Source organism: Hibiscus syriacus, unplaced genomic scaffold (assembly GCF_006381635.1).
Source record: "Hibiscus syriacus cultivar Baekdansim isolate YM2019G1 unplaced genomic scaffold, ASM638163v2 tig00116944_pilon, whole genome shotgun sequence".
NCBI lineage: Eukaryota > Viridiplantae > Streptophyta > Magnoliopsida > Malvales > Malvaceae > Hibiscus > Hibiscus syriacus.
Window position 1 is genome coordinate 1,405,842 of NW_024063479.1, and position 15,593 is coordinate 1,421,434.

Here is a 15,593-nt window from a genome sequence, read left to right on the forward strand (position 1 = left end):
TCACTTTTCTAAAATATATAAATAATATTTCCAACCTTTATAACATCCTTCAAATTTTCGTAAAATTCCGGTTCGATCCGATTATCTGATTTCAATACCAAAATTTACTGCTTTATATCTTTTATCACAATTCCCGTACCAAAAATATGATCCCGCTAAAATCTCTGTTTTAATCCAAACTTTTCATTTACAGGCATAAAATATATATAACTTTTAAAAATTATAAATTTTGGGTCCTAAACTTTTCAAAGTTCATACTTTAGCCACTAAACTTTCTAAACTTATATTTTAGTCACTGGTCAAATTTTTGGGGTATTACAATCAGCTAGATGAACCCTCCCAAAATCACCACTGACATAGTTCTCCATGATTTCTCGGCATAGGGTGGAGTGGAAAGATGCCCATGAATCTAAGATCCATGATTCAATCGGACTGTTTACGCTTATAATCATGGCATCACATGTCTCCTTTGTCATGTTGGCAGAATCCTGTGTGTCAGTATCTTTCTTCAATGCTCGGTACTCTCTTTTAAAGTGACCCTTATTGCCACAATTATAACAGGTAAAATCTTTCTTTCCCGTTCTGGATTTTCCCCGTCTGGATTTCGATCTGCCACGATTTGAATTTTTTTTGAAGTTCTCTCTCTAGACTCCGTGTGCAAGGCTGAGGAGGTTGATGCTTTACCTGATTCTCTTCGTTGAATTTCTTCACTCAATACCAGATCCCGAACATCGTCGAATTTTAATTTGCTGTTTCCCGACGAGTTGCTGACTGCTTTAACAGTAACATTCCAACTGTCTGGTAGAGATGATAAGAAAATTAAAGCTCGAACTTCATCATCGAATTCAATTTCCACTGAACTCAACTGAGTTGTGATTGTGTTGAGTTCATTTAGGTGTTGTGCCACTGGTGCCCCTTCCTCCATCCGCAAATTAAATAATCGCCTCATCAAGTGAACTTTGTTTGAGACCGATGACTTCTCATACATACTGGAGAGAGCCACCATAAGACCCGCCGTGGTCTTTTCCTTTGCTATGTTGAAAGCAACATTGCGGGATAACGTCAGTCGGATAACTCCGAGGGCTTGTCTGTCGAGAAGAGCTCGATCTTCATTCTTCATGCCCTCTGATTGTTTTCCTAAGAGAGGTTGATATAGATTTTTCTGGTACAGAAAATCTTCAATCTGCATGTTCCAAAACCCAAAGTCCGCACCATCAAACTTTTCAATTTTCATATTCCCTTCGTCTGCAGCCGTCGCTCTCACTCGAATATGGCTTCGTCTGGATCGTTTCTGAAAATTCTTGCGAACCACCGTGTATTAAAATACCTCCATCGACAAATTCGTATCGCCGAAAAAATTTTACTACTCACAAAATTTACTATTCACATGAATAGTAACCTCGCAAAAAATTGACAAAATTCATAACCAAAAGCTCTGATTACCAGTTGTTGGGAAATAAACGAGAACGAGTAATTTCCCTATAACCAGATTAGTGAGAATGCGAAATAAAAGCGGAAAAATAATACCCAAAATTGATAACGGAGTTAAGCCAATTTTGCTTACTTCTCCGGACTGCTGCAGATCTTTTACTAAGAGAGAAAATTTACAGGTGTTTACAAAACACTCACTACTCACAAGAAATCTCTCTAGTATTGGGAGAAAAAAATGATTTTGGGTTGATTTTGAAGCTAAATGGGCTAGAGTATTTATAGTTGAAGCTTAAGGGCTAATCTTGTAATTACCCCTATTATATTTTAATTAAAAAATTGGGACACCGAATTTTTGTTGAAAATGTGCATAGGCGATGCCCCCCTCCCACCATTGTTGACTTTACAATTGTTGAAAAACTTCAGCCCCTGCCCCCTTTGTTGAAAATCCGTTCTGCTGCCTTTGTTGAAAAACAATGTCCCCACTTTCTGACTTTTACTTTCAACAGAAACGAAGATGAAGATGCTAACATTATGGCTGCCATTGTTATGCAAAGCTAGCAACGGCACCGACATGCCAGTGCCGAGTGTAAGCTAAAGAATACCGCTAGAGAAGATATCAGAATAGACCATTGAAATGCTAGGACATAAGGAGCAAGAGCACTTGCTTCACCATTTTACATAAGGAGTAAGGTCAGGAGTTTGAATCATGGTGTTGTGAATTGAGTAAATTGAATTATGAAAGTTATCCTCATAATGGACCTTTATAATATCTGATCTAAATTAATCGATCAATAAATTGAATATCAAAGAATATAACAAAAAAATCAATATAATTTATACGAAACAAATTAAATATAAGCAATTCGAGTTTATGTATTTACCAACAAGTAGATTGGCTTTTCAGTTTTTGTAATACATAATGAGCAAATTCTGATAAATTAAAATGTCTAGATCCAAGGACCGGTGTAGAATGTTATGTTAAGGGTGTGAATATTTAAGAAGTTATATTAAAAATTTAAGAAGTATATAATTTTTAAGGAATCAAATTAGATCATTAATATAAAATAAAAAGAAAATATATAAATTATACCAGAATTGCACCTCCCTCGATCCATCTCTCGATAGATTAAATTATCAAAATTTTAAAAGTAATTAAAGGTTGGAAAGTATAATTAGACCATTTATAATTCATGAAATTCAGATTTATTTAAGAAAAACGATAATTTACTTACCTAATTAAAGCAAAAACATGCAGCATTTTTATTCATGCAAGTGAAGAACATGATAATTGAAGAAGAGAGTGAAGAAGGCAACACCAACAACAACAAAGAGAAGGCGAAGCAAACTAAGATGATAACATCGTGGCTGCCGTTGTTGTGCCGAGCGAGCAACGGCAATGACGTGCCGGTGTTGAGCATATGCGAAAGAGCCGAGCTCGAGAAAGTATTGGAAGACGCCATCGAGATGCTGGAAGGAGAGGAACAAGAGAGAGTGCTTTCGCTTTGGCTTCACCATTTCACGTATTGCCCCTTCTCTAATTGGCCCGACCTGCGTCCGTCGTACGCTCGGTGGTGCACCACTTCTCGCAAGCTCTTTTCCCTCCCTTGATTTCTTTTTTTTATTATTTTAATTTCGTGTGTATAATTGTAATCGAATAAGGTCTACTTTCTCATCATGTTTAATGGAAAATTAACATAATTGCCCGTAAAAATTAAAACTTCATAGTTTTATAATCTCTAATATTAAAGATTATATAATTATTTGATCAGAGTTTTAAATTATTTGGAACATGATCCTTAAAGATAAGTTTAAATTAATATGATTTCTTTTAAATTTAATTTTGATTAATTATGATATCGATTGTGGAAATGACCATCCAGCTCAGTTTGTAGAGCACAAGGTTCTTAACCTTGAGGTCGTGGGATCAAGTCCCATGGAGGGTATTTCATAATTTGGAGGTCTCCTACGGAAGCTGCTCCCAACCTAATGTTGGGGGCAACCTACTATCTTACCTCCCCTAACCCCATTACATATGGAAACATGGACAACCATTTTATGATATCGATTGTGATATCTCTGATTAGATCATAGATATGAATCGAATAAAAAATATTACAGTCGTGATCAAATGGATCAAGCAAGGACTTATAATGATGGAATTTCATTAGACTTTTTTTTATTGCATTCATATTTTTTAAAAATATAATAACTTTCAATTACTATATATTTTTTATGGTAAACTATCACGAGCATGCAATTGATAGAAACCCTTTAGGTTTTATTTGGGGGTCTCAACATAAGAAAGCTTGCATGAATACAAAGAGTTAAACGTCAAGTGCCAGTTTCCACTCAATTTACGTGTACGTAATGATTTGAGATTTATTATTATTCAATATTTTCTACAATTAAAAATTATGTTTTTTTAAACGAACTTAATAAAAAGGTTTTTCGTGTGCCATTGCTCCCACTATCAGTGGATATATCATATAGATTTTCGCTTTTTTTTATCCGCATATAGCGAGGGATGAAGTCGAGATTGAATTATGAGGGAATAAATTATTTAATTTAAAAAACAATTCTAAAATGTAATTAAACCATAAAAATTAAGAGATTAAAGATTTAATTTAATTATTTTAAATTTTAAAGGTATTAAAATGTAATTTTGAAATTAAGTCTTAATTCCATTAATTTTAAAATTGACAGTGTCCTAAAAAATAATTATACCAAAAAAATTTCGAATGTGCAATGACTTCAAAACCAACAATGGCTCAAGAGGTAATTAGACCATAAAAGTTTGGGAGCCATTACCCCTCTGACCTTAATTTTAATGTTGATGATCGACCATTAATATTCTTTATTTTTTTCTTTTACTTTTATATATTACACATTTGTTTTTCTTTTAATTTTAGATTTTAATAATTATGTTTCATAGTACATTTTCTTGTCTTTTGGCACGCTTTCAATATTATTTATCTATTGTTTTGGCCCTTTTTTTTGTTTAATTTCCTCATGGTTGAATTTGATATCGTTTCAACTGATTAAAATGGTGTTTATTTGTTATCTTGTTGTTATTCCCTGCTTTGGCCCTCGAATTAGATTTAGATATGTAATTTATGTTTTGAGTTAGTTTTCTCATAACGCTCGACTCTGATTTGTTATTATCGATAATATTTCAATAATTTGATCTCATACGAATGTAAACTGACTTAAGAGAATTATTTTTAGATTGAATCTATGTAATACTCGATCAACATTAATAAATAAATAAATTTAAATAATAATCGATTTACCAAATTAAAATAATTCAAACCACACACGGGCCCAACCCTCCAAGCCGTAGTGTCTATCAGGCTGAGTTGGACCATACTCATAATTTAAAGCAAGTAGGGTTCACGACAAAGTCTTTGAGACCCTAAAACCATCAACCAAATCAACCCATCGCCATTAAAGCAGCAACACAGACCTTCAAACAAGTCTCCGTCACCATATTAAACATTTTCAGCTACCCATAAAACCAAAAACTATGAGGAACGAAACTAGAATCAAATATTGAAATAAATACATTATTTATTGAAATAAATACATTATTTAAGTTTATAACGTTAAAGATTCGTTAAGTATTGATCGATATTAAATAGAGGATAAAAATCTATTTTTATTTTAGTTTAAATCGATTGGAACTTTTTTTAATAGTTTGGGGTGGTTATATGATAGTATCTGTCCGAATTTTTCTTAATCAATTGACAATTTATACACACTCTATAGATATAATTGCTCAACCCCAAATCCTTTAGAGAGAGTAATATTTTTTTATGACATTAAAGTCACTCAATGTATTTAACTGATCAAAAATTAAAAGAATAGGGTTGGGTGTAGGGTCATTTGACATTTAAGACATCCACATGCCATTTCCTTTCGTACCCCATAGCAAACCCATTGAAACAATGAGATTTCATAATCTTTAGGTTTGATTCTCACCCACTTTTCTCAGCATTCCTGAAAATAAATAAATAATCTACAATTAGATAACCATGCATTGAAGGCCATGCAAGTAGGTTCTGAAGACATCATAGAGCAAGAAAGAAGAAATCAAATGCAGCAATAAAGAGAGAATAACAACGTTGCAAAGGAAGAAACCATCAAGAAAAGTATCTGATATGGATCTTCTTTCCTCCATTTTTGTTGCTATATATGTATATATACGTATATATAGACACTGACATATGATTTTATGTCAGAAAATGTGAACTTTTATAAAGTCATATTAAAAATGTAAGAGTACGAAATTATACAATATTAAGAATACGAAACTAAATCATCAACAGATATATATATATATATATAAATTCAAACTATGTAATAATTTAAACTTTTAAAAGATTATAACTACTCTAGACATCCGTCGGTTAATCCCTGCAAATATGATAAACGTGAGATGCTCATAATCTTAGGAGTCATACTATTTTGTTCTCTCTCTTCTTTAGGATACAGATTACATCTTTTATTCTCTTTTATTTTTTTTATAGAATTTCTTTGATCTTGTTTGACTTATAAACATTGGCGGATCCACGTTTGTATCAAGGTAAGTAATGTTTGCATTGAAATTTGATTTTATATTATTATAATTATTCATTTTATTGATTATACTTACACTTATGTCAATCCCATACAAAAATTTTATGTTATTAATATATGCATGTCTACATTAAAAAATATTTTTAGATTTATCACAACCTCTAAACTTTTCAACTTTTATACACATCATCTCAATTCAATTTTTTATCACAAAAATTCACAATGGTCATGTGACACATAATATACGTTAACTTAAAAAAATTAATATTTTTTATACATATCATTGATTTTTCCACCAATTTTTATCTTTTCTCTCGGCAACATAATATGGTACGTCAAAAGAATCTTCAATCAATTGTTATAATCTTTCCACTTCTTTCGACTCTCCTTGTTGTTCCAATCAACGCCTCTACCAAAATGTTAGAAGAAACGACACCGGTCGTCGTGCCCCAACCACCGGCTACTGAAATCAAGTGTGGAGTTTGTCCTTGTGTGAATCCATGAGGCCAACAATCACTTCTACCACCTCCTCTACCATCACCATCACCTTCAAGGTTCACTTACTACGATTTACTTTCACCTCCTCCTCCTCCAATGTTCACCTACTACACTTCACTTCCATCACCGCCGCTGCCGCCGTCAAGATTCTATTATGTGACCGGTGTGCCTGGTCAATTGTATACGGTGGATCTAGATGATAGGTGGTCTTTTTTTCTCTGGTGCTGGGCGGAATTTTGTGGGGGCTTCCTTACTTTTATTCGGGCATGGATTGTGGGGGCTCTTCATTGTTTATTGAACATCGAGTTAAATTCTTAATTATGTATGAGAAATTTATTGTTATTGTAGTAGTGTCAATTTTTGTTCACATATTCATATCATATTCGTTTTATTTTTATCTCATGTTTATGTTTGTATTATTTGGTGAGGATTAAAAATATTATAATTATATTTTTACTTGTTAATAATTCATTTTATATATATTTTCATCTGTTTTAAATGCTTTTATATTTTTATCATATATATATATATATATATATATATATATATATATATATATATATATATATATAGATAATGATGGTTATATTGATTTTTTTGATTTAGATGAATAGTAACAATTGATAAATTTACTCTCATTAATTGATAGTTTTCAGTCGACTAATAAGTGATAGTGAGCTGTGTTCTCTATTTCCAAGTAGGGAGATAAGTAGTAGAAGCATCATCGTCGTAAGTTGGATCAATGGATATAATCGTATGATAATATATTCGACTCTTATAGATCACGTGGGCATCGATGACATGGAATTATTTTCACTTTTTCATATTCCACGTGTCTTATAATGTAAATTTCATGTGATCACTGTCATTAAATTTTTAACAATAGGTATCAAATTGAAACTTAAACTAAATGTTAGGTATGTTTCTGAAGAAAAATAAAATTTAGGTACCAAAATAGAATAAAAATAACAGTTTAGGCATTAAACTTGCAGTTTACGAAACTATTACCAGAAATTAAAGAAGAAAAACAAGGTCAAAAGAGGAAAAGGAAAAAAAGAGAATCCGTTTGGCTGGCTGGCTGGCCCGGCATAGCTGGCTCCTCCGTTTAAAGAAAACGACAATGACAATGTGAGTAAATGTTCATTTTCTCTATTTCGTCAAATCTCAAATCCGCCGAAAAGAAATCCTCCTCCTTTCGTAAACCACCGCCCAAAACCATTAATCATGGCCGCTGCTTCCCCGCGCGAGGAGAACGTCTACATGGCTAAGCTCGCCGAGCAAGCCGAGCGTTACGAGGAGATGGTCAAGTTCATGGAAAACGTCGTTTCCGCCGTCCCTCCACCCGACGAACTCACCGTCGAGGAGCGCAACTTACTCTCTGTCGCCTACAAGAACGTCATCGGCGCCCGCCGTGCCTCTTGGCGGATCGTCTCCTCCATCGAGCAGAAGGAGGAAGGGCGCGGCAACAACGACCACGTTTCCGTCATCCGCGACTACAGGGCCAAGATCGAGGCCGAGTTGTCCGAGATTTGCGCCGGAATTCTGAAGCTCCTCGACGAGAAGCTTGTTCCGGCTGCTGGAACCGGCGATTCCAAGGTGTTTTACCTGAAAATGAAGGGTGATTACCATAGGTACTTGGCTGAGTTCAAGACTGGCGATGAAAGGAAAGCTGCTGCCGAGAACACCTTGACTGCGTATAAATCTGCTCAGGTTTGCAGGCATTTCTGTAATTTCTCTTTCGATCATGTGGATTTGCTTGTATTGATGTGTATTATTAGGGTTTGGTTAAGTTTAGATGTAAATTATGTGTTCAGTTTGATTGAATCTGGTTTTATGTGTTGTTTTTTTCTTATCACTAAGATCCCGATATTCTTTCAGTTGCGAAGCTTGACTTGGAAACATAATCGTTAGAAGACATTACAGCGAATTGCAATAGAAATTTTATGAAAATTATCAAAGAAAATGATCTCAATTCATAAATTAGCTTTTTGTATTTTATAGATACAACTTGCATCTTTATTTTGTCTGATTTAAGTTCACAGCTGAATATCTTGTTGAGACCAATGAAATGTGTTTATTCATGAACCAGAATCACTCCCCTCGTCTTCTTCACCTTCTCCCCTACTTCTAATTCGAAGTTCCTTGGTATTAATTCATTTTATAGTGTAATGTTAGTTACTGTGGATTATAGAGCATTTCCAGTCTGCTGTTCATAATATTATTATTATTATCACTTTTACATTTAAACAGAAGATTCTGATATTTACCTCCGATTTTGAATTTGGTAAGGTGATTACAACTTGTATTTCGTACATGGTTCCAACCCTTTATCGATCATATCTGCATCTTTTTGTGCTGCTTTCTTTTCAGGACATTGCAAATACTGAGCTAGCCCCGACTCATCCTATCCGTTTAGGATTGGCTCTAAACTTTTCTGTCTTCTACTATGAGATCCTGAATTCTCCGGATCGTGCTTGCAGTCTTGCCAAACAGGTAGAATCACAATTCTTCAAAAATTATAGTCTAGTCTAAAATTTCATGTTGTTCATCAAAGACAGTGCAAATAAATTCTTTTACATTGCAAATCCTTTTTCGCTCTTCATTTGGGATTCATTTACCTCATTTTCGTATTCTGTTTAAGACTTTAAGTCAAACCATGTTTTGATTCTTTCCTCAGGCTTTTGATGAAGCCATTGCTGAGCTCGATACTCTTGGAGAGGATTCATACAAGGACAGCACTTTGATAATGCAACTTCTCCGTGATAACCTCACTTTGTGGACCTCGGATATGCAGGTTACACCCCACATATATTTTTTTCTTTCCTGCCTCCGTATTTAGCCATCTAGGTACCTTTTTTATATTGTTTTCTTTTTCTTAAATTAACCATGTATATATTAATCCATTTAGGATGATGGAACTGATGAGATCAAAGAAGCTTCCAAACGTGAAGATGAGAAACAACCGTGAAGTTCCAAATCTTTGTGGTAGTATTTTGCTTCTCTTCTTGTTTTTGTATGGAGAAGTTGGTTGGTCCTACTATCTCCAGTTACTTGTTTTTAGTTGATCATGCCTGGATTTATCAATTCCTTAGCATTTCGCTGGAGCGAATTTGACTTGAAGCTTTCTGATTGCAGTGAGGCTATGTGCACTCTTTTTATTAATTGTTTTCTCGACAATAACGGAGTTGAATATTGAGATATTTCCTAAGCTTAATTTTTTAAGACGTTTTCTTCGAATTATCAGATTCATATTTATATAGCTTCGGTATTTTATCGCTTCATGCATTGTGTCTGGGAGAAAGAGAGTTCCAGCTCCCTCAGTCCTTCCTATAAATATCCCGATCAGTCTATGCCTAGAGTCGTCATGTCTGCTTATCGGCTGGCAGGTTGTGCAAATATGACTATCAATTATCAGATTTGATTGTCGAAGGTCTTGATAAAAACCGAGTAGTATGAACTCTGGAGAGCGATCCTGCGGAAGGTGGTTCTGAAGAATGTGTCTCGAGAGGTATTCTGGAGGCTTCGTTCCGAGGGTGTGGTCCTCCGGAGGTCTTTATTAATGGAATTTTTATAATTTACGAAGGATCTTCTCAGGAGGTATAACACAATTGATCCTTAATCCATTTCAAAATCCGTCCCCCCCTCATAATTTGGCAAGTTCAAGCAAAACATTGTCATTAGTGACATTCTTTTTCCCATTATCTATTAGCATGCATAAAAGGCTATTACTTTATATGCTTCTCCTGCACTTTTTTTAGGACGGACCAAGGATTTTGTGTGAAGATATAAAATTTTAGGAATTTATATAAAAATTTTAGGGAATGTGAATTAATAAAAATTCATGAGATACGGAATTAGACTATTAATAGAAAATATAAAAAAATATTTAAATTATGAGAATTTAATTTTTTTTTTTAATACGCGACCGTCCCGATATCCCTATGTCCATTACAGATATCAACTCCTCTAAGCAACTTCTTAGCATCACAATTTCTTATGGGATTGATTTATTGCCAATTTCGTGGGGACGAGGATGATGTTCATTTTCAGATATTTTGGCAATTGCTGAGCTTTGGGTTTGCACCACAAAAGCAAGGATAAGCCTCTGACAGAGTCCTTGCAAAGGATAAGCCACAAAACCACAGGTTGATTCTTCAACGTTATGTACTTCAAATAATGTTCAACCAATACACCAAATTGTAAATGCATGTTGTTCATTCCTTGCAATGTTGGATCTAGCTTTACCACGAAAAGGATTTGAGCTCATTATATCTTTTCTTTTATTGCGGGTAAATTACATTATAGACCTCAAATTATGATCCTCATTCTAATTTGATCTATAAACTTTTGAATATTTTAATTTTGTTTCCAAACTATGACTCTCATCCAAAATTAATCCTTAAACTTTAAGCATTTCAATTTTATCTCTAAACTATGATCTTCATTCTAGATTAGTCCCCAAACTTTTAAACATTTTAATTTCATCTCAAATCATAGTTAATAAAAGCGTTAGGCCAAACTATATTATTATATGTTTGAAACAAATAAAATTTAGACTAAACTATGGTTGAAACTAATTATATATTTGGATGTATTTGGAGATGAAACTAAAAGATTTAAAACTTCGATGACTATTTAGAATTAGTGTCATAATTGGAGAATGAAATTAAAATTTCAAAAGATTAATTTAAATAGAAGTTAAATTTTTAAAATTAAAATATTTAAAACTTCAATAATTTATTTAAAATAAGACTCCTGGTTTAGGGACGTACAAATCGATTAACAATTTTATTTTTGGAAAGAATTGTGTGATTTTAACTCTGTTTCCGCGTCAACTATTGTATAAGCCGACATGCCAAGAAAGTCGAGGATAAACGCGGAAAGTATCAAAAGCAGTAAAGCAAAAGTCATACTTATCTTTTTCGTTCAAACTCTTCCTTCAATTCCCTTCAACTTCACCCCTTTGAATCATTCTTCACTGAGTTTTCCTTTCCCTTTCTCCTCTTTCTCTTTGCTTTAATGCTTAATCTTTGATTCCCCCCAAGAAATGGGTTTTGAACTCAGAAAAACCTTATCAGAAGACTGTGATGATCTTAATTGCTACCAGATCTGTACTTCATCTTCTTCATCAACGTTGAAGTGTTTTAAATTATGTTCTGAGCACTGTGATCATGAAAAAGATGATCTCGTCTTCCCTCCTCCTCCTCCTCCTCCAAGCCATCACTCAAAGTTCCCCACCAAGTATTTGATCGCAACGCTCACAGTTCTCTCCTTTTCGTTTTTGATCGTATGCCTTTATGTTTACATTATCAGGCGTCACAGACGGCGGTTAGGTGTCACCGGAAGATCGGATTCACGGCGTGAAACGACTGAAACCCACGATGAGTTCCTCGATGAAGATCACGGTCCGGTACTCGATCATCACATATGGTACATCAACACGGTCGGTTTACAACCGTCGATCATCAACTCGATCAAAGTTTTCAAATACAAGAAAGGCGATGGTGTTATCGAAGGAACCGAGTGCTCCGTTTGCTTGACGGAATTCGAAGAAGACGAAACCTTGAGGTTGTTGCCCAAGTGTAGCCATGCTTTTCACATCCCTTGTATCGATACTTGGCTTAGATCGCACACCAATTGTCCCATGTGCCGTGCACCCATTGTTTCCGCTAACAACGGACCGTCGTCTTCAAGCATTGGACCCGAAGTTTCCGAGGAAACGCGAGTTCCGATTATCGAAGACGATGGAGAATCCGAAGGTGGAAGTGGAACAAGCCGTGAAGATGAATCAGCTGTTGAAAATGAAGTAAATTCAGGGGTTGTTCAACTTCAACCTGTAAGAAGATCAGTTTCATTGGATTCCATGGCAGCTTCTCGGATCAGTCAGGCCATTGCCGACGGAAGCAATTCAGATAACGAACCGGCGAAATCGAAAGAATCGATCTCGAGAATTGTACCGAGGAGAGTAGCCGGGAATCATCAGAGCTTGTTGAGACTAATGTCCATCGGTCGATCTTTGCAAATTAGGCCAATTTTCATGAAGAGATCATTTTCTTGCAATGGGAAATTCTCATTGCCTATCTCCAACAAGAACCGGAATCGGAATCCGGCGACGAGAAGCTTTTGAACGGTTAGTCGGTCGATGGCCGGCGTCTACTTTCAGGTGAGACATCTGGAAACTAAGATGTGTAGCCAACTCTCTACAATTATGAGGGATTTTCAAGCTTTTTTTAGCCTTAAAGTAGAAAAAAATCATTGCAATAAGTAATAAACAAGGATCCTTTATAAATTAAGATGTCATACTTTCAACTTCATCAATGGAATGAGCCTGTCTCTTTGAGAAAGAAGCATGCAATAGTTCCCCCCCAAAAAATGCTCTGAATTCTTTCTTTTGCAGAAACCAATGATTTTCATTTCTACTGTTTCCGTAGCCAATATGTTAAATCTATGCTGAAATGGTTGAATGGATCCTTCTCTTAATTAGAGAGTTATTACAGGAACAATATGTGATACGTCGTTCGTATACGGTTTATCTTTTTTTATTTAGACGACGAAGATACTTGATCAATTATTCTATAGTGTATTGAATACATAAAATAATACACAAAAGAATCCGAGAGGGAAAAAGATCACAAGAAAATTCTTCTCTCTATGCTTTGAGGTTTATGTACTTATCCTTGATACTACGGCTATTAAATTCAAGTGTAAACTACTATAAATATCACTTACTTTTAGGTTCAGGTTCGTTTATGCCAATAACGTTTTAATTTTACTAAATTTAATTCTAACGTTTAAGTTTAACTATAATTATGTCAATCAGTCGTTAATGACTTAACAACACAATGACATGATTTTTCCATGACGTGACATTACTGACGTGGCTCCCTCACCAAAACAACGTCATTTTGACATGATTGTGATTGGTGTTAAAAAAATCCAAAACAACATAATTTTTTTTTGAGAAAATTTAATAAATAATGCATCTCATTTGAACCCTAAACCTTTTGGATCAAAGGTTAAAGCTTTTGTTATAAAATTATTAAAATTCCCAAAAAAACACCTTAAACTCCAAAAAATCTCAAAAAACTCCTAAATTCCTAAAAATCTCAAAAAAATCATAAACTCTAAATTATAATCATAAGATTCATTTTTAGGGAGTTTATGATTTTTTAGTAAACCCTAAATTCATTCTAAAAAACAAATCTTATGATTTTTATGATTTATAGGGATTATTATTTAGAGTTTATAATTTTTTTGATAATCTCTAAATTCATTCTAAAATGAATCTTATGATTTTTAGGGTTTACGATTTAGAGTTTATTTTTTTTTATTTTTAGGAATTTAGGAATTTTTTGAGATTTTCTGTAATTTAAGGTGTTTTTGGAAATTTTAATAATTTCATGGGTTTTTTTTAGAAACTGACATTTGGAATGATGACTCATGTTATGTATATTGTATTTGTGGGATTATTACAAAAATTTAAGTTTGACATAGTGATTTTTGTTTCAAAAAGGTCTTGGGTTCAAATTCCTTCAAATGTCATTATTTACTAAATTTTTTCAAATAAAATTATGTCGTTTTAAGTTTTTTAGCATCAAACACAGTCATGCCAAAACGACGTCGTTTTGGTGAGGGAGCCACGTCAACAACGTCACGGCGCAGAGATACTATGTCATCGTGCCGCTAAGCCATTAACGGCGGAGTGACATAATTGCAGTTAAACTTAAATATTAGTATTAAAATTGACAGAATTAAAACGTTGATGACATAAACAAATCCGAGCCTAAAGGTGAGTGATATTTGAAGTAGTTTACCCTAATTCAATATAGGTATCAATTATAAAATAATAAATTTTATTTATAACCGTTATAATTAATCATATGATAAAATTTATTATTATTATTGATAGTTTTGATGGAAATCAAATAAAAAATTTAAAAGTTATAGTAATTTTAATTAATTTTAAAAAAATTATATTTTTTGTTTATAATATTTTTAAAATTTCAAGATATTCACGATAAGAGAAGATCCAATAAGAACCTTTTTGATATTGTGATCTTATCATTTATTTTTATATACAATGGCTCTTTATTTTACGTAATAATTCTTTAAAAAAATTATTAAAATTTATTTTAATATTTTTTATAACCATATATTTTTGATTGAATTGATTTAATTTTTTTAAATAATCTGAAGTAATTATAAGATTATATCTGTATAAAAAAATTTAATCAATTGATAACATATATAAATTCTTACAAATATAACTATTCGAATCGAATTAATCTAATAGAGAAACACATGGGAGTGATTTAATTGTAAAAGAGGTGAAAGTTCAAGGAAACCACAGGTGGGGAACTATTTTGCGACTTGTGACCCACAATATTTATAGCCACAGACTTTGTGAAATGCGTGTATAGAAAGTCAACGGTCGCTGTCCAAAATAATTTTAAAGCTGTTTTGTTTTTATAATTAATTTAGAGTAATTATAAAATATTATATGTTTGAAATATATATATATATATATATATATATTTGTTGCTATCTTAGTTCTAACTTCTAAGGCTTTGGCTTTGATTAATACGGACTAAGCGATATTGCACACATGGTTTTGATATGTGAGTCTCTCGGCTGAGATTTTATGTATATACAAAGACTCAAACTCGAGACATTATTTAAGAGATATCAAATTGTTTATCATTTAAATAAATTCTTCTTGGTAAATATTTAATTATTTGATAATTAATATTTAATATTTTCATAAGTGAACTGCTCAAATCTAAAATTTCTATAAATAACAATTATTTTTTTAATTATTGAGATTATTTAATTCGTATTTTAAAGTGAAAATTAATGTTGATATTTATTAGAAAGTAATAAAATAAGTATGAATATAATATTGTATTCGTTTAATTGTACAATGAAAGATACGAGGCTTTAAAAAATTATTAAATCTAAAGTATCTTATTTTATTTTAAAAAAAGTTACAAATATGTTAAACAAGATTTAAATTTAATATTTCTTTTTAAATTATCTTGAACAATTGTTTTATTCGAACTTCATTCATTTAACTCCATTCGAAAAAATAT

At 33.0% G+C, this 15,593-nt stretch overlaps 3 protein-coding genes across 3 annotated transcripts; all 3 read left to right on the top strand.

Moving 5' to 3' along the window:
- The first annotated feature begins 2,616 nt into the window (after positions 1–2,616).
- On the top strand, positions 2,617–3,096 carry LOC120188356. Its single transcript, XM_039191812.1, has one exon. The coding sequence runs from the start codon at positions 2,698–2,700 to the stop codon at positions 3,037–3,039; it is 342 nt and encodes a 113-aa protein (XP_039047743.1). The 5' UTR covers positions 2,617–2,697; the 3' UTR covers positions 3,040–3,096.
- A 4,465-nt stretch (positions 3,097–7,561) lies between these two features.
- On the top strand, positions 7,562–9,741 carry LOC120188355 (14-3-3 protein 6-like). Its single transcript, XM_039191811.1, has 4 exons — positions 7,562–8,214; positions 8,875–8,997; positions 9,182–9,298; positions 9,413–9,741. Exons 1-4 carry the CDS (start codon positions 7,729–7,731, stop codon positions 9,470–9,472), a joined length of 786 nt encoding a protein of 261 aa, XP_039047742.1. The 5' UTR covers positions 7,562–7,728; the 3' UTR covers positions 9,473–9,741.
- A 1,682-nt stretch (positions 9,742–11,423) lies between these two features.
- On the top strand, positions 11,424–12,848 carry LOC120188352 (E3 ubiquitin-protein ligase RING1-like). The gene has a single exon (XM_039191807.1). The coding sequence runs from the start codon at positions 11,552–11,554 to the stop codon at positions 12,629–12,631; it is 1,080 nt and encodes a 359-aa protein (XP_039047738.1). The 5' UTR covers positions 11,424–11,551; the 3' UTR covers positions 12,632–12,848.
- Positions 12,849–15,593: the final 2,745 nt, after the last annotated feature.

Coding starts and splice junctions, on each gene's coding strand:
- LOC120188352 (XM_039191807.1), top strand. CDS start 11,552: ATGGGTTTTGAACTCAGAAAAACCTTATCAGAAGACTGTGATGATCTT.
- LOC120188355 (XM_039191811.1), top strand. CDS start 7,729: ATGGCCGCTGCTTCCCCGCGCGAGGAGAACGTCTACATGGCTAAGCTC. Junction 8,998..9,181: donor CTTGCAGTCTTGCCAAACAG/GTAGAATCACAA, acceptor TTCTTTCCTCAG/GCTTTTGATGAAGCCATTGC. Junction 9,299..9,412: donor TGTGGACCTCGGATATGCAG/GTTACACCCCAC, acceptor TAATCCATTTAG/GATGATGGAACTGATGAGAT.
- LOC120188356 (XM_039191812.1), top strand. CDS start 2,698: ATGCAAGTGAAGAACATGATAATTGAAGAAGAGAGTGAAGAAGGCAAC.